Below are 27,565 nucleotides of genomic sequence, written 5' to 3' on the forward strand. Positions count from 1 at the left end.
AAAAAACTCCAGCTTTTTTACGAATATGTCTGCTTATACACAGTTGGTAGTTCTACCTTGTTTAGTCACAGTTTTATGATTTAAACATGTTTGTCTATCTGAAATGTCTGAGAGCTACCAGTGATTCAAATAAAAGGGTTAAATACAAATGTATGTGTTTTAGAGTCCTGCTACTTCTGTCCTACACAATATCAAGGTTGGAAGGCAGCCCAAAAATAGGAGATATCATAAGTAAGTAGAGGTGTGGAAAGATGGAACACATAGCTTCAAAATATCACAGACAACCGACAGGGCTCATAATCACAGAGAATGCGCTTGTTATCTGTTAGTGACATTGCTAGAACTGGTAGTTACTTTATAAAAGTTTACTACACTATGGAACAGTCTGTTGACTTCATTTTAATGCTTATTTATATCATTTTGTTGAAAGGAATTTCTAATGCAAATTCCATTTCAGATTAAAAATCTGGACATTTAAATGACTTTGATCTTAAATGATAAAAAAGGATTAGAGGGGGTGTAATTTTCCTGAATTATGCATATTGATATTAGATTAAAGCCTGCATACACACATTGCACTTCAATTCAATGCACATTTTACTGTTTGTTTAAATCGAACATAATAATGTTATCAGTCAAAGGCTTGTGCAAGGGGCGTGCCCTAATACAGAGCTATATTGTCATATTGTCCTCTCTTTAAGTCTGTTTGAGCAGTTTTAAATAAATTTGGTTAGTTAAGTTTTTTTTGTGTTTTTTTTAATATTATGGCTAACTCTGTATAGAACTGGTTGCAAGTAAAGAAAAAATGTGTTTTCATATTTAAATTAGTTTTTTTTTTCAATGAAACTTTAGATGTAATGTTCGTTGGCTGCCCACATTAGTGCAATATGCTGTGCATGCCTATGTTGTCAAGTCAATATTTTACAGCAGTGAATAACCCCTATCTTTTCTAGCCTTATACCCTAATCAGCCTGTCATCTCCTCCAACTGTAATAATAATCTTAAAGAGGCACTATAGGCACCCAGATCACTTAATCTCATTGAAGTGGTCTAGGTGCAGGGTCCCTGTTACCTTAATCCTGTAATGTAAAACACTGTTGTTTTTGAGTGTTAAGACTGCCTCTAGTGGCTGTCTACCAGACAGCCACTACATGCACTTCCTGTAGTTTCACAGAGTTTGCACGAGGACATCCAGTGTCTTGTACATCCCCATAGAAAAGCACAGAGGCAATGCTTTCCTATGGGGAATTTCTAATGTGCGTGTGGCGACAACCACACATGTGCATTAGGCTCCCCACTTTGACTGACGTTGGTGGGAGAGAAGCTCTAGCCAGCGCTGAGGGACATCAGTGCTGGAATCGGGTAAGTGTAAAAAGGCATTTTTTAATCCCTTTATTTGCCATGGGGGAGGGGTGCAGAGGGCACTATAGTGTTAGGAATACAGTTTTGTATTCCTAACACTATCGTTTTTCTTTAAAAAATTTTTAACCCCTTAAGGACACATGACGTGTGTGACATGTCATGATTCCCTTTTATTCCAGACGTTTGGTCCTTAAGGGGTTAAAGGCAATAGCGACAGCAATCACCAGCCACCTACTTAATCCATGGCTGCAGATAAAATGTTACAGAGAAAAAAATGGTAACTATTAATATCACTAATGGAATGTGCAGAAACGTAAAATGAATAATATAGCAGCACTTTTAGGGGTGAGAGAATGTTCCAGATAGTGAAAGAAACAAAAACGGGAACATTCTTAGTAAAAACATGGATATATAGCATAATAAAATGAATCAAATTTACAATATTATGGGGTAATATGAGTTGGTCTGCCATTCTGTAAACTAAACTCTCTTTCCTCATCTTAGACATTCCATCTTAAAATATTTATACAGTTGACCACATGCCATTTATATACTGGTGTGATAAAACTGCACTTAGCCTTAGGTCAGTCACACATAAAATTCATCTTGAAGCTTTAAATAAACTTATATATTCATAACGTAATATTCAATTAGTCCGGAATAGTGCAATTTCTGTCATCATGTCATATAAAGATGTGTTTTTGCCTCAGATCTCCCATAGAACAGAGCTGTGTGTATGTGTATTGTTTACAGATAGGAGCTGATTCCAATCAGTTACAAGAGGCAATCCAATTATTCAGTGGTTTAGTGCATTAACTGACTCCAGACTAATTCAATTTCTCAAGTTCTCAAAAGATCAATTGATTTGATTTGTTTCTTCCCCAAAGGCTGTTTAGGGGAGAGGCTGCATTAAACATCTGAAAATTAAACCTATAGGCCATTATCTTGTTACAATCAGAGGTTGAAAATCCGACTTGGATAGAAGATATATAATTAAAAAAATATATAAAAGTATATAAATGAATATTTATACAATGGTCAGTTGGCAAATTGTCCTTAATATTGATGAAATATTTTGTAATATATTGGATTTACTTAAAGCAGAATTTTAGTGTGTGTTTCTAGTAAGCCGAGTTACAAACATAGGTGGGTTAGTAGCCCAAATAGCTACCCATTCCACTTCCTATAGGCATAATTAGGAGCAGTCCTGATCACAAGGGGCAGACACATCTGTTGGAGGACTGGTTCTAACAAAATGTCACTACCTCACACAAAGATGTATTTGACCCATCGGTTTACTATGTGTCCCTGAGCCGGTGTGGCTAATCTGTCAATTTCGTAATTTTATCATAGAGCTCTGAAGCGCTAAAGTGTTTTTGAACTGTAGTAAATGCATTTCTTTTGAAATCTAAGTAATTCAACGCTGCTCTAGTTATTACACTAAGCGATATAAGTAACTCAAGAAGTCAAAGAAATACTCAATGAAATTAACATCTCCTTCAAAAAAGATGGGGCAAAAATCGGAGTGCTTTCCTAACCACTAGTGAAGCATTAGTGACGCACCCCTTGACAATGACTTTTAGTCACTAGATCAGGAGTAGGTAATCTTCTGTCTGCCCCTGCAATAGGTCAACACAGTAATCCAGGTATGGGACAACTTCACCTTAAAAAAACTAAAACTTCTCAATTTTCCATTTTCTGAATCTGAAATAATCTGGTAGCAAGTACTAACTACACTATGTGAGCACTGATTCTTTTTAACCAAGAAGAGATCAAAGTCTAACTGCCTTGTCGTTAATAATGCTAACATTAGTTACATATTTGACTATAGGCAATATAAGATGAATTATCTCCAATATATGCTGCAAACGAATGATATAAATATTTTTTTCAGCTTGAACTAATTGTTTCCATTTTGTCATAAATTATATCTAAAATTATGATTTCACCCCTAATTTATTTTAGATTGTCATCCAATATAAGATGAATTATCTCAAATATATGCTGCAAACGAATGATATAAATATTTTTTTCAGCTTGAACTAATTGTTTCCATTTTGTCATAAATTATATCTAAAATTATGATTTCACCCCTAATTTATTTTAGATTGTCATCCTTCTTCCCTGACATTGATGCTGTTCTTTAGATACATGATTCTGTTCTAGACCAAGCAAAGAAAAGCAAATATGTATATTGATATATGCAAGGGGCAGGAGTTATAATTGTGTTAAATGGATTCTCCAGTGCCACCCACTGCAAAATCACACTGCAAAATCCTGGAGTGCCCCCCTCCCCATCCCACGTCGCTGAAGGGGTTTAAAATTCCTTCAGACACTTACCTGAATCCAGCGCCGATGTCCCTCGGCGTTGGTCATGTTCCGCCCACGCTCCTCCGGACGTCGGCGGGGGAGACCTAATGCACGCGCATTAGACCTCCCCATAGGAAAGCATGATTCAATGCTTTCCTATGGGGATTCCGGCGATGCAGGAGGTTCTCATGCATAGTGTAAGGACGTCCAGAATTGTTTAGAGGTCGTCTAAGAAGTCGGAATCCCTCTAGTGGCTGTCTGGTAGACAGCTACTAGAGGAAGACTTAACCCTGCAAGGTAATTATTGCAGTTTGTATTATTTAGGAGGGACAGTCCCTATTTTTGACCCAAATTTCCATATTGTTGGTGCTCCATGTTGTTGGTGTGTCTGAGTGTATAACAGAGCTCCACAGCAATATTACTCACCGTATTAGGTCTTTAAAGTATAATGAATAAATGTTTAGAATTCAGTCTGTGTAAACAAGGTACATTGTTCTTGTTCTAAATTACATTTTGAGTGTGTAAAGTATTATTAGTAATTCACCTAAGACCTAAAAATGTGTGTGTGTCAGTGAGTTTGTGTATGTCAGTGTAGGTGTATCTGACAATGTGTGTCTGTCAGTGAGAATGCATGTGTTGGTTAAACAGTATGTGTGCCAGTGACTGTATGTCTGTCAGTGAGTGTGTATTACTGAGAGCAAGCATTTGTGAGTGAAATTGTGTGTTGGGTAAATAGTGTTTGTGCTGATGAGTGAGTGTCATGTCAGTGATTATGTATCAGTAAGAGTGTGTGTTGGTCAAACAGTGTATGTACCAATGATTGCATTTCGTGTCAGTGAGTGTATGTTAGTATATTTGTATCACTGAGAGCTTCTCTGATACTTGCACCGGGCCCTGTGATTCTTAGTTATGCCCTGATACCCTAGTACCTGTGTACTAACCACTAGACACTGCCCAATAGGTTATCCAATAAAGGGACACTCCAGGCTCCAAAACAACTTAATCTAAATGAAGTTGTTATGGTACCAGGAGGCCCCTTCTTGAACGGTTTAACCACAAAGTTGCCTCCAGTGATGATGTCCACACAAAGGCAGCATCTGACTTCTGAACTTTCAGTTTCAGGAAGCGAAGTAGGGGTACCACTGATTGGCTGAGAGCGGTTAACTGATGCTCTCAGCCAATCAGTGACTCCGCATTCACAAAATTGGCTTAAAAAAGGTACGTTTCTCTCGAAGCCAGTTTTGTGAATGGGGAGTCACTGATTGGCTGAGAGCCTGATTCCGCCTGGGGGCATGGACATCACCACTGGATGCAACTTTGGGGTTAAATCGTTCGAGAATGGTTTAACCCCAAGAGTGCCTTTGAGGGCCTCCTGACACCATAACAACTTAATTTAGATGAAGTTGTTTTGGTGCCTGGAGTGTCCCTTTGACTACAAAAATGTCCATATGTTAATTTATCCAGAACAGTTTGATATATTTTTGTTAATACTTCTGAGGAAAGAAGAATATGCAGATAATGATATAAAGAAAAGAAAATACTTATTTTTCCTTTTTCTAAACTTGTGCAGGACATCTTTATATGATAAAGATAATTATTCCAACATAAAAAGATTTAACTTTCAAAAATCTAAGTGCTCTAAATAATTACTCAATTTTCTTTTTTCTGCAGCCAACAAAATAAACCTATGAAAGCACACATTTGGATTATCAGCAAAACTACCTGCCACTTTCCATCTTAGTCAGACTACTGAAAGGAAAGTTGTAATTGTGGAATGGATGGTTGAATAGATAAAGAATTGCAATATTGTGTCTGTTTGTGTAAATCTTCATTGCTTAAAGGAACCCTCCAGCATTAGAACCAATATGCAGCAAGCTGAAGTGCTTTATCGAGTTTGGACGTTTTTTTTTTTAATGTTAATTGTGAATGTTTTTGAAGTCTATTGTTTGCTGTTAGTTTCTCCAGTGATTACAATTGCGATAGACAGACTGACAGACAGACAGACAGAGAGAGAGAGAGCGCGCGCTAGATTTATAGATAGATTACATAGATAACCCTACATGCGAGAGAGTAAACCTGGCCGTGTAACCTTTATCTTATGTCATAAATTCAATCATTTTAGAAATTGACCTTTTCTTATAATATAACTGCTGATTTCAAATGTTAAATGAACAGTATGCCTACTTTTCAATAACACTCATATATCTATATTGTAGAGCATAATGCAAACACTTGTGTATCATGACTAGTCTTGCAATCATACAGCTTGAATTTAATTATTAAATTTGTATGCATAAAGTTCTGGAATAGAACACACCTTAACAATAGCTAAGAACAAGTTAGGATATGCCATCTATATTCTTTAGGAGAGCTACAGCAAAGAAGATCTGTAATATCTGATATATAGTGCATAACACCATTTTGCTGGTTGTGAAGGTTCTTTTTTGGGCTGAGCCACCTCTTTTACAGTTTATCAGCTCATTTTTGTCTAAGAATACCTTCTTTATTCACCTGAAGGAGATAAAATGGGGATATCTCCAGGGGACTGATCTCAGGAAGTCCTAGAACTTCTCCCATTTCCCATGCCCTCCAAGCATTACGTCAAGAGGAGTTTTGTCCTTCCACTACCCCTTTGAGCAGTGGCCCTCCTCCTTGAGCCGCTTATTAACTCTACTTGCAGGTTGTACAATACAACAGAGAGATATTAATGGTTACATGTCTTCTAAATTGCTTAGATAAAATTTCTTGAAACCTATTGGGCATTGGATACCTATGAACACTCATGGAACTTTCATGATAGAAATTTAATGTCCGCAGAAAAGGACTATAGAATAAAATAATTTAACTGACGTAAAACCATTATCCCATTCAAAACTATATTTCTATTATACAATTATTAATTTGTATTATATGTTAATTATACATTAGAGTAATACACAGTTTACTGCAGAACCAGGAGACAAATAAACAAATAAGTGAAGTAAATAAGTGAGTAAATTAAATTATTACCTCTCAATGTCAGTTAGTCTGGATGAGTCCCGAAATCCTTTGGCAAATGGGTTGCTGTCAATTTTCAGCTTAGTTATCTAGAAAGATATATTTTCAATGATTAAAATTATAATCCCAATGGATGTTGGTGTAGTTCAATGCAGTTTATTTAGCAAGCTGAGTGGTGAGCAGGACCAAATTGTAGGTGCACAATTCTCTGGTCCACTTCTCTCTCCAAAAACAATCCAGTTATCTGTTACCTGCTCCATGACTTGGAGGAAACACAAGAAAGTCAGGAGGTACTTATCTACTCTTTCTCATCACAAAATGCAATTATCACAGAGAAAAATGAAAATGTGTATCAAATACATTTGAAAATGAATACATGCAAATTTACATACATCATAACATTTCAAATAAGGAAATAGGGACACCTTAATGCTAGGGGAGTTAGTAGGAGTGTCGCCAGGGGCAGAGTTGTTCTAAGAAATTTTAGATGACTTACTAAACAATTTATGGAACTAAAATGTAACTTAGAAGAAGAACAATGTATCATTTTTCAACAGACTGATTTCTAAACACATCTAATGTAGTTTAAAGATGCATTACTGTGAGTTTTATTGATGTGGAGCTCTGTTATACACTCAGACACACCAAAAATATGGAGTGTTGAGAAAAGAGAGACATTTGGATAAAAATAGGGACAGAGAGATCTGGGCCCAAAACAGGGAATGTTGCTCCTAAACATGGACCCTTGGGTAGCATGCATCTATAGTCGAGACAGACAGCAAAATGGGAGCGGCACACGCCTGAAGGCTGCTACGTACTTTGTCTTCTGGTAAATCCGGCCCTAGTGGTAAGAACATGCACTACCGTATTTACTATATTCTTACTGAAGGGGAAATATCACTTCACATGTTTTTTGAATATTATGTATTCTTATCTCTACTGTTAATAAATATGCAAAATGAAATTAAACGTACATATCAACACCTCTTTATCCTGCAATGGCTGCCTCCATTTTAGCTGGTTGTCAACAATATTTGCTATAAATTCTGTCCTTTGCCTATGACAATCAGCTATCTTTCTATTTCTTCTCTTCAACTGGAAGGCTTACCCAGGTTTTACCTTGTCTTAACTGGATTGTGACGTAATTTGATAAATCTTTAATATAAATCTAAAAAAATGTGTGTTTCCCAGCAAAGTGACAGTTTTCCTTTAAGCTTCTTATTTTAAAAAAAAACAACATAAAATTCTGATTAATCTAATGCAGAGAAAGGTGTCCTAAACTCTCCCTTTTATAATTTTACAAAGACTTGCTATTTGATCGTGGCAAGTAGTAACCGTTCCATCGTTTCCGATATATAAATATAGGCACTAATTCCATCAGGGTTGAACATTTTTTCTCTCTCTTTTATAACTATAGTTTTGCTAACATAGAATAACCTTTCATCAATGAATATGTCATTTGACCTGCTCTTCAACTCTGTCTCCGCGGCTTGACTGCTCGGATTGAAACCTGACCTTTAAATTTTAAATTATGAGATAGTTTGTTGAAAGTGTAATGTGTTTATCTTTTATCTAATAAGAACAGAATAAATTGAATCAGATTCTTGGCAACAGCAGAGAAAAATGGAAGAAAATGCCCTTAATTCAGACGTATAAATAATATTGTGTTTTGTCTTTGGGAACATATGTGCTTATTGCTTCATGGTCATAAATAATATGCAAAAACATGTCTGACATATGCTGTATGTGCAATAAATTCCAAAAACAGAAGCAGTGAAAATGAATTAGCTTTATTGGGTGGCTCTGTCAATTAAGTATCTTTATATCTCATCTGGCTATCTTCCTGTTTGATATACAAATGTTGATGGTTACTCTAAATAAATGGGTTTGTTTTGGAGGTTTACTCATTTTTTTTTTTAACCAATCTTTTAGGTATGCAATAAACTCACCAGTTGATTTTGGTAGGCCGTAACAGCAGTAAAAACGGTTTCTTGAAAGATAAATGTCCTGAATTCTTCAGATTTTAGGTTCAGCAGAGAAGCTGTGTGGTCTTTCTTTTTAATAATATGAACTCTTGGCTGGTATTTATGCATGGAATTTAGGATAATCTGAAAGAAAACACCAAGCATATTTGTATACAAATTAAATGCTGAAGAGGTTTAACTGGCATATTGCATAACAAAATCATTCTTTTAGGACGAGAATACTTTGGTTATAGAAATATTGTCATGATTGCATAAAAAAGGAATATATGTGTGGAAGCTGATTTTTTTGGGGGGGTCCCCAAATTAAAAAAAAAATTGCCTTGTCACTCCTTAAAAAATATAGAATTTTGCAAAAGTCTCGAAAATTCATAGTCACGACAAGAAAGACAAACACGCCACATAGGAAACGAGCACACAGTTGGCTATGTACAACTTATACTGTTTTTGTTTAAATAATTTATGCCTTTGTTAAACCCTTTGTTAATTGGAATGTAATAGCAATGGCCATACGAGGCACCCCCAATGGCCACAAAAGCCATGCATACTGGTCAAAGACACTATCCATGGTTATGTATTGATAATACAAAGATATAGATGGTAATGTTGAATACCATGGAATATGTGATGTCACAATTCTTTATGCTACCAGCGTTATCCCATATCCCTTTTCTTTTCTGTACCCCAATTATTACTTTTCATTTCAGAAAAAACAATAAAAATGGTCAAATTGGAAAAAAATATATATAGTATTTTGCTTGATTTATATGCTCTTCCAGCTTCCTGAGTGCCTACCTTACTGGGATGGATGGGTGCTATCATCCCTTCATCCCTGGTGTCATTGCATAGAAAGGATGGCAATGGAGACAGGAAGACAATTGCAACCATGGCCACTAGCATACAGGATTGTTTGCTGCAGCTTCACATAATTCTTCTGCCAATTAAAATAGCAGGGGATGTGTTGGAATGTCTTTTGGCACAGTAATGGAGGAGTGAAGCAGCAGGCGGGTATGGTATAGAGCCTTTGTTACTTTGCTATCTTATAACTGTATGGGTTTGTGCCTACGCTGATGACCCGTAATCTCAATATTCTGCAGACCTGGCCTAGTCATTTGAATATTTCCTGGTAGACTGAAGTATCTCTGGTTGAACAGGCTCCCAGACTATGACAAGTATGTATGATGCCTCTGGAGGTGTTTATAAGTGGACTGCAGAGTGAGATGAGACATTGCTCATGGCTTTCATAACCAGGGGTGTTGCCAGGGGAGAGCTGACAGGGGTTGGAGCTCCGAGTGGGGCCCTAAAAATCCTCCGTTATGATTTTGCCACCATTTCATTGTTAGGACTAAGAGAGAGAAATAACACCTCTAACTGCATAATTAGTGACAATGCACTGGCACATGCACCATATTTGGAATTAATTTAACAGCACAGGGTGGAGATATTGCTGTAGGTGATGTTAATACTGTAACAGCAGGTGTGGAGTGAAAATCAAAAGTATAAGTATGTATGGAGCGTGGAGTATAAGTATAGATTTATATAATACTCTGATTTAACGAACATTTTAGGGTTTGACATAGGATGAGGGATAACGGGAGTGAGAAGACCCTGTTCTGTAGCGATGCCCGTGTTCATAACAAGTCAAATGCAGCAGTGAAGTGGTAGCAGTGAAGTCTTAGATATGCACAGATCTCAATGAATGTTCCTTAATTCTGTGAAGGTCTGAACAGCCTGATAAGTGAAGATCTTTTCAATTCCCTGTCTGGCACATGGCATGAAACTAACCTGCCTCCCCAAGTTAGGGACCACAATATGGATGGAACTTAGCTGACATAGGAATATTTGAAATGTCTTAGCCAAAAGGACAATTTCCCATATTGAAAACAGTCCAATGTATTGTTACATGTAGACATATGAATTCGGATTTGGCCAAATTGTGAAGTTGGGCTGTCTGGCTTTTCGGATAAATTTCATATCTCCATAAGCACCGTGTAGATGTAAAATTGAGCAAATGATTAGCACAATGGCTGAACATTTTCACATGATTCAGTATTCAAAGTTCCAGCCAACATTCTGGGCAGAAAACAGAGGTGTAGGTGGGACAAAATATGATTCATGGCTAGGGGACAGCCACTAAAATTTTATTCACAGATCAAGTGACCAATAAATGGGAAAAAATGAGCAGTAAAATACAATCTATATATTATATAATAAAAAAGATATAAATATAGGGGGTTTTTTATCGAACATCCCCTTTTTCCATCCGTTGGTTGTTATTTTTTTTCACTTGTGTTAATGTTTATATTATATTTGTACATATTTTTCCATGAATGTCATTCACCCAAGTCAAACCATCTCCTGAACGAGCTTTAGACGTCCAGGACATACCGTACATCATTTCAATTTTAAGAAACATTTTACGGCTGAACCAAGCAACTGTGCACAAGTTTAGTGATATGCTCACTAATGTTTTTGTAGGAAATTCCCACCTCAATATGAACCTACGCAGTAACCATCTAAAGACATGCACAAAGAGAATGTCCCCAGGTGTTGGCATAATAAAGTACAACTGGCGAGAGAGAGCAAGATTAAAAGTAACATAAAATGTTTGTTATTCTCTCATCACACCTGAAAATGCCATTTGACAATTGCCATATGGGAGACCAGTTTCCTCTTTAATAATATTTGATTATGAATCTCATCCTCAAACACTGAACCTGAAATACATACACCTGTGCTCAGGGCATACAATTCCAAGTTCTACAGTACTAGAAATCAGTAGTATAAAGAGGACCCAGGCACTCCAAGTATCTTCAAAGCTTTTGAAGATACCTGGAGTGCCTGGATCCTCTTTTTACTACTGATATCTATTCTCTTGAGCTGGTGCCACTGGCGGTTACAGAGTCTTATCTCGGGAGGGGCACTCATAGATTATTTAAAGAAACAATCCAGGAACAATAACCACTACAGCTCTCTGTAGTGGTTTTGGTACCAGGAGTGCCGTGGCACCCTCCCAGAGTAAATAGTCAAACTGTTTAAGAACAGTTTGACAATTTACCTGGGGTCTGCTAGGATAGGGGCTGTAGTAGGGGATAGGGCATCTAGTAGTGTGTGTGTGTGTGTATGGGAGGCACTGAGTGTGTGAGGGATGCAGGGTGGGTATGGGAGGCAGTGTGTGAGGGGTGCAGAGTGTGTGTGTGGATGGGAGGCAGTGTGTGTAAGGGAGTGCAGTGGGAGCACTGTGTGTAGGAGGCAGTGTGTATATGTGGGGTGCTGTGGGAGGACTGTGTGTGTATGGGCCCAGTGTTTGTATGAGGGTGTAGTGGGGGCAGTGTGTGTATGGGAGTGCAGTTGGGGAAGTGTGTTTATGGGGGTGCAGTGTTTGGGTGAGGGAGCACTGTGTGTATGGGGGTGCAGTGTGTGTGTGTGGGGGGGATAAGTGTGTGGAGGTGCAGTGTTTGTGTGGGGGGATAAGTGTGTGGAGGTGCAGTGTTTGTTTGGGGAGCACTGTGTGTATGTGTGTGTGTGTGGGGTGCAGTGTGTATGGAGGAGAAGTGTGTGGGGGGGTGCAGTGTGTGTGTGGGGTGCAGTGTTTGTATGGGGAGCACTGTGTGTGTGTGGGAGATGTGTGTGGGGGTGCAGTGTTTGCACCCCCCCACACACTGCACCCACATGCACGCTGCTCCCCCATACACACAGTGCTCCCCATACAGTGTTTGTGTGGAGGTGAAGTGTTTGTATGGGGAGCACTGTGTGTGTGGGGGTGCAGTGTTGTGTGGGGTGCAGTGTGTATGGAGGACAAGTCTGTGTGTGTGTGGGGTGCAGTGTGTATGGAGGACAAGTGTGTGTGTATGGAGGACAAGTGTGTGTATGGGGGTGCAGTGTGTGTGGGGGGGAGCACTGTGTGTATGGGGGTACAGTGTGTGTGTGGGGGGTGCAGTGTTTGTGGAGGATAAGTCTGTGTGTATGGGGGGCTGTGGGGGAATTGTGTGTGTAGTTGGAGGGGGCTGAGCAAAACAAATGTATTTTTTTTTTAATTAAAAATATATTATTTTATATTTTTTATATCCCCCATCCTTTCTTACCTTTGCCCAGGGAGGATATTATTTCAAAACCCTGGTGGTCCTCGTGGTGAATCCCTGGCGGTTCTAGTGGGAGTGAACTCAAACCTGCAGCTCAGGCTAGAGTTCACTCTCGCGAGAACGGAGCGTTTCCGTGGTAACTGCGGCAACACTCCGTGCTCGCGAGAGGAGACCCAGCGGAGCTCAGCTGCAGGAAAGAGCTCCCGGGTCTCCTCTCCCTCCTCCCTCCCTGTCGCCAGTAATGTGCCTGCGGACCGGGGAGGGAGATCTTTGATCTCCCCTCCGGTCCATGAAGGCACTTAGCAGGGCCGGCGCTTGGATAGCACCGGCCCTGCAGGAGAGAGCATCGGATCTGGTGGGGGGGGGGCAATTGCCCCGTTGCCCCCCCCTGGATCCGCCACTGGCTGGTGCTGGTCAAGTTTAGCTCCAGAATCTTCACGTGATTGTAGTGATTGTAGTGAGGTTCGTTTTTTTCTCTTTTTGCAAATACTACTACAGTACTATAGAGGCCTAAAACTTACTTGCCAATGCAAGTCTTGAGGATCCATGGCATACTCACAAAAAGTGGATTTCGACTTTTTAATGGCTAGTAGGTTGATATAAAATTTCAGTCCTGCTTCTGCTTATACAATGCATTTTGTATACATGAAGTTACACATTGGAACACTATAGTCACCTAAATTACTTTAGCTAAATAAAGCAGTTTTAGTGTATAGTTTATTCCCCTGCAATTTCACTGCTCAATTCACTGTCATTTAGGAGTTAAATGACTTTGTTTCTGTTTATGCAGCCCTAGCCACACCTCCCCTGCCTATGATTGACAGAGCCTGCATGACAAAAAAACTGGTTTCACTTTCAAACAGATGTAATTTACATTAAATAATTGTATCTCAATCTCTAAATTGAACTTTAATCACATACAGGAGGCTCTTGCAGGGTCTAGCAAGCTATTAACATAGCAGGGGATAAGAAAATCTTAATTAAACAGAACTTGCAATAAAGAAAGCCTAAATAGGGCTCTCTTTACAGGAAGTGTTTATGGAAGGCTGTGCAAGTCACATGCAGGGAGGTGTGACTAGGGTTCATAAACAAAGGGATTTAACTCCTAAATGGCAGAGGATTGAGCAGTGAGGCTGCAGGGGCATGTTCTATACACCAAAACTGCTTCATTAAGCTAAAGTTGTTCAGGTGACTATAGTGTCCCTTTAAGTAACACGTTTGGCACTCATATTATTGACTTCAAAAGGCTGAAAGATTTCAACCTGTAACTATCCCATTTCTACAGCAGGTATATTAGCCCAGTCAGCTATCTGCATGTTAAAATCAATAAATACAGTATAACTATAAGCACAATGTGCTTTTCTGCATACAAATGTAATTCCAATAATTGTCACATTGTGTTGAAAGCTATTAAAATTTGTTTTAAATGTGTAATACATTCCTGATTTATTTACAAACTTCTAACTGCCTACAGCAGGGCTGTTGATAACATAGAGTCTTGCATGACATACGTGCATACTTACATGGCCGTGTTGATCCAGCTCGTTGTTTGTCAGTTTTACTTTTTCAAAGGAAACCATTTGCTTTAGTAACTGTTCACCGGTGAATGGGGAATCAGGATGGACATACAACCTACAAAGAAATTAAGGAATAAAATGATTTTCTAATATACATTAAAATATAGTCTTATATTTGTATTTAGGGCAGGATGGACAGATGTGTACACAGCTTGCTGTGTGTTGCTAGTCATGGTTGTCGACTAAAGAGGCTTGAGCTGCTATGATATTTGGCATGTCATGACTAGAAAACTGTCAAAAAGGTGTTGATGAGGTCATGTTTGTTGCTTGCTGGAAAGGGTTAGAAGGGGAGCAAAACATATGCGATTTATGCTCATCAGCACCTTTGCAAACATCAGCAATCCTAGAGCAAAGACGGTTTCGTGGCCCGACCCGCTGGGTGAAATATGTGCACTTCCACCCACCTCCTAGTGGGTAGGTAACATACTTTTTTCTGGGTTTTAAAATATAATTATTGAGGTGAACATATATATTGCAGTCGCCCAGGAGTAGTTGGAGTTTGAGTGCTGGGCTTAATTTTGTATATTTGTATTTGTTTTGAATTACACAGCCAAATTACAGTGCTGCCACCCACTCTATATGTTCCTTATTAAGGGTTAATAAGTGTGTAGGGTTTAGAAAAATACCCCTCTCTGTCTCTTTAGAGATTTTGAGTTTTAGCTCAAAGAAGCAAGGTAAATTGTTAGTGTAGGACTCACCTAAAAGGTTTTGCCTTTACGTGGCAGGTGAGCTTACATTTTAATGGCCATTAGAGTGATACTAAAAAAGTCCAGTTATTTAAGTGTGCATAGGGATTTATTTTTTTTTTTTACTTTGATAGAGGTGAACATGTGTGCCCAAAATGAACCAATGTTTGAAAAAACACAGGTCACCTGCCGTAAACCAAAGTACACTGTACACTTTGTGAGATGGAAAGTGGGCCCATGTACTAAGGATAATTTTACGTTTGAACCTGCAGGCAAGTTATGGTTACATTTACAGTTTTTATATATATATATTTTTAATTATTTTAGCTGCTCAGCACTCTTTGCAAGTGTGTTGAAATATTTTAATCTAATATACATCTACATTCCAATTTCTGTGCTAAATGCATTTTAGGTTGCAAAGAGATGTAGTGGAGGCCTGGTGCACGCTGGGAAAATGTTATATTTTATTTATATATCATTTATAAACTGTGGAACCATTCGAAAAATGTTAATGCGCCAAAAAAAGTTTGTTATAATTAATGAAAAGTTAATCTAGTTTCAACCCTAGAAAGTCAAAATTGTTTTTATGTGTGCTAAACATATCCCTAAGAATTAAACTGCTTTTCTTTCAATAATGTCTTCTTTATCTTATCATTAAGTACAATACAATATAATTAAAACAGTCAGTTGTTCGTTTAAAGTCCAGTTTTACAGTAAATATATCATAGTAAAAGCAGATATTCAGTACATGTTGAGTGGATTCTTAGTGCAGTTTAACAAGCTGCTTTTTATCTTACCGAAATGTTCTTCCACGTTTATAGCACAATTCCACTGTTTTAATTACATTATTGAAACTCCTATAAGGTTTATCTCTCTAATACATCTGTTCTACTACCTGCAATCATTTCAATTAGAAATCTAACTACATCGAGATAGGGTCATGATAACGTTTTAATTTTGCTTATTGTAATTTATTTCAAGAACAAACTACCACAAAGCACTAAGATAAAGTAATTGATCAATTATAATTGTATAATACAATATAATTATATATTACGGATAAATATATATATATTTTTTGTTCGTTTTACAATACAAATACAAATATGTTAACTTATAACTGTGAATTTTGGTCCTAAGCAAATCATGCATAAGCATTGCCAATGGAATTCTAAGCTAAACCGAGCTTCGATTTTCCACTAAGAATAATTAGCATTGTGAAATATATTGTTGAGATAACGTTAATAATGATAATTTGTAATATATTACCAAATTACATTTATGCATCACCTGCATATATATGTAAAAGCTGTGTTTAACATAGCGTCCATTGCCAGGGATAACTGCAGCAATGCAGTATGAAGTCTGAAACACAATGCCTGTGTTTATTTTCATGTCAAATTGGGCAATCTGGGATAGTTGTGGAAACGTGATTTCTGGAGTTTCTGTGACGACGAAGGACTAGCCAAAGTACAACTTGAGGTATTAAAGTGATGAATAACAGTATTTGCTTTATTTGCTTTGTGGGTTGTTTTATTGTGTTTGGCATCACCACAATCTGTTGGTACCTAGCTATATGCTCTCAGAGAGATTTAATCTTCCAGAAAAAAACTGGTGCCATGCTGATGAGACCCATAAGGTCGAAACTGCAGTCCATGACTTGTTTCTGGTCACTGGTCCTTTTGGACAGTTGTGGAAAAATGATTTCTGGAATTTCTTTGTCCAAGGAGGACTTCTCAAAGTACAGCTTGAAGTATGCAGGTGGTGGTGGTGTGCTATGCTCTCTCCAGGCAGTAATGTACCATTTAAAATGTTAAGCCCTTTATGTACATATATACACACACACACGCAGTAGATCATACCTAGCAGGTAAAGGAGGGTCCGCTTTTCCAGCAACGAGCCACGATGACCTGTGATATGCATATCTGTATCGTTTATTGTCAACAGGAACAATATCCATCAGTACAATGTATTTGGCTTCTGGGTCAACTCCAGAAAACGAAACTCGGATTGTAGGAAACATCCGCCTGTGAAAATGTATCAATATTACTATTAAAACATATTGTTAGTGTTAAAAACAAGTGCAATTCAATATTATTTTTTTGCAATTACATTATTTATTGAAATAATGTTTTTTACAAATTGTATCCAGACAGCTTGCAGATGCGTCAAGTGAAACTCTTTTTCAGTGGCTTCAATAAAATAATTTATATAAGAATATTAAGCTAGCTTATACCAGATGGAGACGAAAATGAAACAAGGTTAAACTTTTCATTCACATTTAACAATAAGTCATGAAATGACTAGTATGGTGAAATAAAAAAATTATCTGAACATCATAGAAAATAATAACCAGGCATATTTACACTGCTCAGACATAAAATTAAAACCCCCTGCCTAATACCGTGTAGGTCCCCCTCGTGCTGCCAAAACAGCTCTGATGCTGTGGAGGAACTAACACTGGTGCAGCCGGTGCACATGCACCGGGGCCCATTGGCTCAGGGGGCCCATCAGGTGGCCCCTGCACTTTGGGCCACCCGATGGGTATTATTTTTTTATTCCTGAGCTGGGGCCCGGTCGGGTGCTGCAGGCCTTTAAGAGACTAACCAGGCCCCTGCAGTATCTGGTGACTGGGAGGAAGTGATAAACAGCCTGTCACTTCCTCCAGGCTTCACACACAGACCGCAGGAAGGAGAGAGGAGGAGGAGACAGCACAGGCAGCACGGGGTGAGAGGAGCAACCAGAGAGCTGCTCCACACCCCACTCCCATTAACCTCAGGCAGCAGGACCACAAGCAACCAGCCTCCTGGACATAAAAGGTTAGCCATAAGGGTGGCTGCAAATATTACAGTTATAACATGTATGTGTGGGTTAGATGTGTGTGTGTGTGTGTGTGTGTGCATCTGTGCATAAACATGTGTTTATGTCAGTGTTTGCATGTGTTAGTATGTGTGTGTGTATATCTGTGTTATGGTGTGTGTGTGCATCTGTATGTCAAGGTGTGTTTATGTCAATGTTTGCATGTGTCAGTATGTGTGACGTGTGTGTATCTGTTTCTCAGGGTGTGTGCATGTATCTGTGTATGTATATTTGTCAGTCAAGTTATGTGTGTGTGTTTGTGAAAATCTGTGTCAGGGTGTGTGCATGTGTCAGCATATGTGTCTTTGTATGTGCATCTATGTGTCAGGGTGTGCATCTGTGTGTGTGTTTATGTCAGTGTGTGTATCTCTGTGTCAGGATGTGTGCATGTGTCAGTGTGTGCACGTGTCGATGTGTGTGTGTGTGTGCATCTGTGTGTCAGGATGTGCATCTGTGCATGGGTGTGTATATGTCAATGTGTGTATCTGTGTGTCAGGATGTGTGAATTTGTATGTGCATTTGACAGTGTGTGTGTCTGTGTATATGTGAGTGCGTATCTGTGTGTCACTGTGTCAGAGTGTGTATCTTTGTGTGTATGTGTCAGGGTGTATATGAATTTGTGTGTATGTCAGTGTCTTTATATGTGTTTATCTGTGTATTAATGCGTGTGTATATCTGTGTATGTAAGTAAGTATGTATGTATGTATGTGGCTTTGTATGTGCATATATCCAAGCAATCAAGCACCAACACAACATGAAAGCACACCCCTGCAATCTAAGACAAATATTACATGCAAACACACCCCTTCACTCAAACACCAATACTACACACAAATGTACATTCGCTTTTAAAAGCATTGCATCCAAACACACCCTCACAGTCAGACGCAAATATAGTTAGATAGTTAAATAGCTGAGAAGAGACTTGCGTCCATCAAGTTCAGCCTTCCTCACATATGTTTTTGCTGTTGATCCAAAAGAAGGCAAAAAAACTGAAGCGCTTCCAATTTTGCAACAAACTAGGAAAAAATTCCTTCTTGATCCCAAAATGGCAGTCAGAAATCTCCTTGGATCTAACAGCTTCTACTCAACTAATTAGAAATGATATCCCTGTATGTTATGTTTTTGCAAGTATTTATCCAATTGCTGTTTGAACATCTGTATGGACTCTGATAAAACCACCTCTTCAGGCAGAGAATTCCACATCCTTATAGTTCTTACTGTAAAAAAAAACACTTTTTTTTCCTTAGATAAAATCTCCTTTCTTCAAGCCTAAATGCGTGACCTCGTGTCCTGTGTACAGCCCTGTTTATGAATAGATTTCCAGATAATGGTTTGTACTGCCCCGGATATATTTGTGGAATGTTACCATATTCCCTCTGAGGCGCCGTTTTTCCAAACTAAAGAGATTTAAAAATGTGTAACCTTTCTTTGTAACTAAAATGCTCTATTCCTTTTATCAATTTTGTAGCTTGTCTCTGGACTTTTCCTAGTGCCGTGATATCCTTCTTTAGAACAGGTGCCCAAAATGGCACAGCATATTCAATGTGTGGTGTTACCAGCGATTTATAAAGAGGCAAAATTATATTTTCATCCCGAGAATTTATGCCCCTATTTATACATGACAAAACCTTACTGGCATTAGCAACTGCAAATTGACATTGCATATTGCTGCCTAATTTGTTGTCCTTAACAATTCCCAAAGCTGTCTTGTGTGTTGTTACCCCTAATTCAGTACCATTTAGGATGTAAGTTGCTTGTGTATTCTTTAACCCAAAGTGCATTACTTGGCATTTCTATACATTAAATTTCACCTGCCATTTGAGTGCACAGTCCCCCAATCTATTCAAATCCATTTGCAGCAAAGCAATATCCTGCTCACATTCTATTACTTAACACAGTTTTGTGTCATCTGCAAACACTAAAACATGGCTTTTAATGCCTTTTTCAAGATCATTTATAAATATGTTAAATAGAAGCAGTCCCAAAACAGAATCCTGAGGGACACCACTTACCATTTCTGTCTAGCTTGAAAATGTACCATTAAAGGACCACTATAGGCACCCAGACCACTTCAGCTTAATGAAGTGGTCTGGGTGCCTGGTCCAGCTAGGGTTAACCCTTTTTTTTTTTTTATAAACATAGCAGTTTCAGAGAAACTGCTATGTTTACACTGAGGGTTAATCCAGCCTATAGAGCCTCTAGTGGCTGTCTCATTGACAGCCGCTAGAGACGCTTGCATGCTTCTCACTGTGAAAATCACAGTGAGAAGACGCCAGCGTCCATAGGAAAGCATTGTAAATGCTTTCCTATGAACTGGCTGAATGCGCGCGCGGCTCCTGCCGCGCATGCGCATACAGCCGATGACGTCGCTAGGAAGGAGGAGAGGAGGAGGAAAGCTCCCCGCCCGGCGCTGGAGAAAGGTAAGATTTTAACCGCTTCCTCTCTCCAGAGCCCGGCGGGAGGGGGACTCTGAGTGGCACCCTCGGGGCACTATAGTGCCAGGAAAACGAGTATGTTTTCCTGGCACTATAGTGGTCCTTTAATGAAAACTCGTTGAACTCTATCCTTAAGCCAATGTTCTACCCACGGAAAAGAATATTCATATAGACCAATTTCTTTTAGTTTGAACACTAACCTATTGTGAGGAACTGCATCAAACATTACATACACTGATTAAACATTACATACAAACACACCCCTGTATTAAAACACTAAAATTATATACAAACACCCCCTATAATCAAACAAAAACACTTCACATACAAGGACACCTGCATTTAAAAGCCAACACATCATACAAACTCAACTGTGCATTCAAACACAAACAGCACACACAAGTACACCACAGCATTCCAAAGGTAACAGTACATACCAATAACTTCATCCTTACATGCACACTATTTCCTGCTTCCACAATTCATTGAGCAGATTCAAATAAATATTTTATGGAAGTCCACTTTAACATGTTATGTTTTATGGAAATCATTTATTTATGGATGTTCTGATCGGGAAATTATTGCATTCTAATAAACTACCAGCCTATGGAAAATTGGTTTAAATTAATTATTTTCACCTTTCAGTATTGATTTTTTTTTTTTAGTTTTGTATATAAGGTTTTCACATTTTACATTAGAAATCAGAAATGATTATTCATATATTTTATATTAAAAGCTACCAGAGAGCTAAATGACACTGACTAGTTAAAGAATGTGAGTATGACCAATAACAGACGTGAGTGAATATGAGCATTTAGGAGAGGGGGTGGGTTGAAATATGTTAAAAAATAAATATGACTCAATTAATAATTAAATAAAGCAAAGCACACAATAAACCATGCGATATTCATTTTCAATGTAGCTTCTCAAATATTGGACAATGCTGCCTTACATATCTGCTGTATCTCTTTTTTTAGAGGTCATGAGTAAGAAACATCTTTCAGATTTTTCAGGTTGATTTGAGGTCCAAAGAAATTTAAAAAAGTTGATCAAACATTTTAATCACTAGCTTGGAAGATCGCCAAAAAGCTACTTTTACGTGACATGAACTTATATATTCAAGATATTCAACTAAAAAGGTGTGCATATTTCCTAAAGTTAGAACCACAATAAACAAAAAAATGAGTGTCCAAACCCACTTTTTTTTTTTAATAAAGCACCTTGACCCGTTTTTTCACTTATTGCTCACTTGAAAATAAATTTAGTTGTCACTTGCAAAGAAATTAAACATTTAATTTAAAGGGACACTATAGGCACTAAAACTACTTCATCTCAAAAAAGTTGTCTGTGTACTATGTCCCCCTGTTTTAACCTTAACAGCTGAAACATTGTCATTGTACAACGTATGGCAATGCCTGGAGGCGCTTCTGCAAAATAGTGTATTAAAACTCCACTATATCTATTAGATAGACTCAGAGAGACCATCAGATTGGCACAACGAATGCAAAAGCATTGGATTGGATGGGATCATCGATCTGTAGGTGATACCAGCCATGGACAGAGCCGTGCGGCATGGGGTGCAAGTTAAGTTAACTCTCGAGGACCTTGGGGGAGGGGGCACTAGGACATTACAGTGTGAGGATTACACCTTTGTATTCCTAACGCTATAGTGTTCACTTTATTCATACATGTGTAGGGAAAGCAGAAATAATCTCCTAGTAAATGCATTTTAAAAATAAAAAAAGTTACTCACTGTTAAGAGTTCCCTGCTGATGTACTATTTAGTAAATCTGTCTGCACATATAAAACAGAGCAGGATATTGATCCAACGCCTCTCCTACTACCCAGTCCCATTTCACTTTTGTTTTCTTGCTACAATAAACGAGGTAGATTGGTTTTTAGCACCAGAACTTCTGAGAGGCCAACTTCAAGGAACACTGGAGCTAATTTAGTTCAACATCTTTGTGGTGAAATACAGTTAAAGTCAAGATTTCTTTTTCAATACTCGGCTGGTAAATTTATTTTAAAAAGCCAGTTGACAACTCAAATTTTAGTGAATAGATCCCTGAACATTCCATCATCGACAGCCACATGTGTCTGAAAACAATTGGAAATGTAATTCTAAACAGGATATTCTCTGATGCCTGAGTCACGTTGAGTTCTGATTTTCCTGAATGTTTCCTGGAAGTCTTCTATTGCAAAATCTTGCTTTATTGTGTGTAATATGGATTTTGAGATTTTTTTTTAGAAAACCATATTATGTGTTGTGGTCAATCTGTCATCTTTATAACTGTGTATTTGCTCAGTCTTATACTGGGCCTTAAACATAATGCGCACACTTTGAGACATAGCCATGGAACATTTTGTATTATAGAACACAACATGATCCTGTATCATATGAAAATAGGCAATTACATTTGCCACAGCTCCCAACTGTCCCGATTCTGGCAGGGCAGTCCTGATTTCCAGATCCTGTCTCACCACCCTGACTTAGTTCCTTAGTGAATGCTCCCATTGAAAATGCATACTTTCTTCCTTATCTTGTTATCTATCTATCTTTCTATCCATATATCTATCCATCTATTCTATTCTATTGTGCAGTGTTATTCCTTCCCTTTCATCAAAGCTGTGCAATCAATTAATTTTTCAATTTCAATTAGCATTACAACAGATAAACAAAATCTTCCTCTAAACTGAAACATTTTGTATGAATTCTGATGCTATTAAATATTTGTCCAGATACATTTATTTAGAGTATAATTCTGAAATGTGTTTCTTTTAGCGGAATTATGTGACGCAAATTTGAATGTGGATTATTTCCAAATATTCTTTCATTTTGGGTTAAATTTTTTAGTTTATCCCAGAAATAAGGAAACAATTCATTTTGGCCTTCTTACACGTAGCACCATAACATAATTGTGGAAGAGACACAGAATGCTATTAAAATTGGAAAATTCAAAAGAACAACTGTTGATGATCCTGTATTGCATAGTAATAGCAAAATGTGAATAAGGAATTGTCATTTCTCTAGTAATTATACCATTCAATGAAACAATGGAATATATCCAGTTCAGGCACATTGGGACACAGCTTGCACGGGAGAGGAGACACAGAAAATGTGTTTCTGTTTCACTTGCCTTTTCTATGCTGACTGACAGGTGCAAAGTGTGGAGCTTTTAACAATGGCTGACATGGTGCTAAGATGGAAGCACAGGGATTAAAGTAAATACAGGAGCATATATTTCTACATTTAATTTTATATTAAGATTCAGCTGATTACTGGCCCACTAACCAGTGCGAGCAACAATTCATGAAGTTAATAGCTGGCCTTTTAGAATGTCCACTTCTGCTACTATGGGTTCTATCCACTAGAGGGCACTAGAGGCGTAGTTGCACCAATTTCATATGTCCACTGACTGCAAGTCATTGTGAACTCACCTATTTCAAGAGACTCACACATCCTATTGAAATAAACAGAGCTTTGTGTCATTATCTGTTTAACACAATGTAAATAGGATTTTTTTTCAAGCCTGGTATTTTCCCCCACACTGAGGTATAACCATTGAATCCATCTACAACTAATTTAGTTTAGCTTAATTTTCAGAAATTACAGGGCAGCTCCATACTTCTGGATGAGTCTGCCTTCCCCATCAGACTCTCACTAGAGTCCAATCATTTAACAAATCCATAATAACCCACCTCTTCAGAGTAGCCAATGGACTCACAGGGTAATTGTCATTATATTATCTCCCAATTCCATCAGTGGGTCCATTCCCCACTTCACACACCTTCCAGTTCTGTTACATTCTCACCCTGTCAATGGTTTCTGCCCCCCACTCCGTCCTTCCTGATGTATTTTTATCCCCCCCCCCCCCCACCCCTTCATTGGCATAGACAACTTTCGGCACTGCAGATGTTTTGGACTACACCTCCCATGATGCTTTGTCAGCATTATTGATGTAAGAGCATTATGGGGGATGTAGTCCACAACATCTGGAGTGCCGAAGGTTGCCTATCCCTGCGACATAGTAAGCTGGATTGAGCAGGGTCCTCGTAGACCTATTGTTCCTGTGAAAATGTTCAATAGTTTGTCTTATTTATTGTTAAATCACCCTTAATAATATTATAAAGTGATCAGAATAAGTTGGCCTATATAAATGCCATTAACATTAGTTGATAGTAAATTGATACATGATGGCATTGGTTGTCTCTGTATGTGGTTCCTTTATGATTGACATAATTAAACCATGTTACATTTCACAGCTCTGCCTTAATTCTCCAAACAATGACATAAGAAATAGAACTCTTTCTAGCTTTTAATCATCAGTTAGTAAATATTTCATCCATTATTGTACCCTGGTTACATGGTGAATTCCCTGAAGCCAATTCTTGCTGTATACAATATCGTGCAGTTATCACTCACCTGCCAGATTTGGTGATAATCATTTCTGTCCCCAGGTCATGGAATTTATCCCAGAGCTCCTTTGTCTCCAAGCTGCAGGAAATCTTGGCCATCTCTTCGCTGGGGATGATGGGAGTGGTGGGGATTAAGGGCTCTGTACACAGTGAAGAGGGACTGCTACTAAACTCCACATGGTGGTCCACACTGGATATGTCACTGAGAGGCTGGCCACAGGGGGATTTCTCCACAAATTGTTCTAAAAGAAAAAGAAACAATGTTTAGGTTCTGTTTATTTTTTTTAAATCATTTGTTAACATCATACAGTAAATACAACAAACATCTGATTTCTTCTGCAAATAAAACAAGATCATTCAAATAAAAGCTGGCAAATATATAGCTAATACACTGCTAAACACAAATACACACACCAGTCAAGCCATAAGACTTGCTTTTCCCACAGAAATCTCACTTTTACAGTGCTCTCACTACTGCAAGGGATTCTGGGTAGGCGTATGCAAATGAGCTCAACAAAGAACCACATTTTTGCCTCATAATTTCACTTTATACCCAGAATCCCTTGCAGTAGAGAGAGCACTGTCAAAGTGAGATTTCTGTGGGAAAAGCAAGTCTTACGGCTTGACTGGTGTGTGTATTTTAGTTTAGCGATGTAACTATCCACTTACTTCAGGTGGAAGGGGTTTTCATCCACACTTTTACCCCCACCACAACCTTGTTGGTATGTGTATATGTTATTTATTTATAAATAAACATAATTTAATGGTTATTCTGGTATGAATATATTACCACAAAGGGTTAAAGTAATTTACTGGTTATTCTGGTGTATCTATATATATATATATACACACACTACACACACACTAAATTACTTTAACCCTTTGTGGTCCAGGCAGCTAAAGATTGCTTCATGAACACACACTCAAACAAGAACACACCATGGAAGATAGATAAAATCTCTAGTCTAAATAAAGCCTTTAATACATTGAATATTTTATCTGTTTGGGAGGCTAGTATAATATTAATGTGAATTAAGGGCTCACAATATAATAATTACTATGTAGGGGATAATCCTACATGTACAATTTGAAACACAGTGATCATACACAAATCATTATATTAGATAGATAGATAGATAGATAGATAGATAGATAGATAGATAGATAGATATAAGGACTAAGACAGATAGAAGAAAAATAATATATGAAGTATAAAAGCCAAAATTGTATTAACCATCAGACACTAGAGGCTACTTTTTTTTCTTTTAACCCCAACATTTGCTTAGAAATACAATAATTAATGTAGGGCACTATTTTAAGGTGATTCAGAGTGCAATAATCAACTTTCATTGATCACAACTCCCATCCTTCTCACCAATGTAATATGCTAGCATTGTAGCCCAATATAACCTTGATAATCAGCAATTAGCATTTCTCCTCAGATTAAAATCCAGTAGAGAGTGACAATTCAGAAAAGAGGACTGTAACTCCTGTTGTGCTCGGCCAGTCAGATTCCTGACATGGGATCAGGGGAGCCGAAATTAAGCAATATTATATAATCGCTATAAATTTAACCCGAATTGCACAATTTAGACCAAACGTTAAGACTAAAACTGAGTTTGAGAACTCCCCCCTTCCCCCCCCCCCCCCTTCTTTTGCCTAAGTTTTGCAATTCGGTTTCATTTCGCGGCAGTTCGCTGTTTAGTAAATACATCCCTAATTAAGCATTTATACAGCAGATATGCAGTAAATCCAATATCCATTTGTGAGATAATATACTTGCCATTGCTAAACTCTTGGATTTCAAATATTGCAGAAATTCCCCAAAATGCGAAGACAGCCCTCCAGGAGGAGATTAGGTGGATGTACATATGTTATATTTCATGAAATAATATACTTAATGCTAGGATAAGCAACATTCGATATGTAGCCTTGCAGACATGCACGCAGTCTACTGCAATTTTGGGGTGAAAATTGGGGAAACATTAGATTTTAGACTATGAATAGCAACAAAGGCCTATTTGAAGAGTATGACTTGGTGAATACACACTGTACGTGATGTTTAGCATATTTTAACCTCCAGGTTTAAGGGGATTTCATTTATTTGTGGCTGTTCTGGCTCCTACCAGGTTTAGAGTTTATAGGGTTTTACAGTCAGTTTGGAGACATGGAATTAGCAGATATTCTCTGGAACTGCAGATTTGGAGACATGATGGGAGCAGACAGGATCATCTGTCTCCAAAGTTCCCCCTCTAATCTCCCAAAATTTACTTTTGTAATAAGACCATTCCATGCTGACAGTGTGTGTCATAGCAAGACTGGAAAAAAAAGATTTAAAAAAAATGATTTTTATAGAGTCAACAGTTTTGAATTCAGAGTTATCTTGACGTAGAGCTAAGACCGTATATATGTTTTATTTTATTTATTAACTTTTTTTAATCAAAGAATGCGTTTTTCTTTCTCACAATAACCACAAAGTTGTTAGAATATTCAAGGTTAGTAAAGTCTGGCCAGTTTATCAGCAAATGCTTTTATAGAAGCTAGCAGGACCCACAGTTATTCTTGTGTTAGGAAGAGAAGGTCAGAAAATAGCAAAAAAGCACATAGGTTTAAAAACAAATATACAGTAGACAATAATTAAAAAACAACACCAGGATTTATAGGGGAAGGGAGGGAGATTAAAAATGGGAAGAGAGAAGTTAATGTATCAACAGTGACTCTGAGCAGAATTCTTAAAGAAGCGCAGTAACTATAGCAACCAATTTGATATATATTATTTTTGCTCTAATTAATAAAATGTGCACCAATAATACTGTTTATAATTAATAAAAGTTTGTATTGATATATAATGAAAGA

At 37.9% G+C, this 27,565-nt stretch overlaps 1 protein-coding gene across 2 annotated transcripts in view; it reads right to left on the reverse strand.

Annotated features, from left to right (window-relative positions):
- The window catches only part of TBX20 (T-box transcription factor 20), a 39,071-nt gene that overhangs the window by 8,181 nt on the left and 3,325 nt on the right, over nucleotides 1–27,565 (reverse strand). For both annotated transcript variants that reach the window (XM_063452146.1, XM_063452145.1), the window contains exons 2-6: nucleotides 24,717–24,951; nucleotides 16,859–17,023; nucleotides 14,257–14,365; nucleotides 8,619–8,777; nucleotides 6,682–6,758 (exon numbers count right to left, since the gene is read on the reverse strand). In XM_063452146.1, the coding sequence (XP_063308216.1) occupies nucleotides 6,682–6,758; nucleotides 8,619–8,777; nucleotides 14,257–14,365; nucleotides 16,859–17,023; nucleotides 24,717–24,951 (745 nt within the window). The remainder of the gene's footprint in view (nucleotides 1–6,681; nucleotides 6,759–8,618; nucleotides 8,778–14,256; nucleotides 14,366–16,858; nucleotides 17,024–24,716; nucleotides 24,952–27,565) is intronic.

This window comes from Pelobates fuscus, chromosome 4 (assembly GCF_036172605.1).
Source record: "Pelobates fuscus isolate aPelFus1 chromosome 4, aPelFus1.pri, whole genome shotgun sequence".
Classification (NCBI taxonomy): domain Eukaryota; kingdom Metazoa; phylum Chordata; class Amphibia; order Anura; family Pelobatidae; genus Pelobates; species Pelobates fuscus.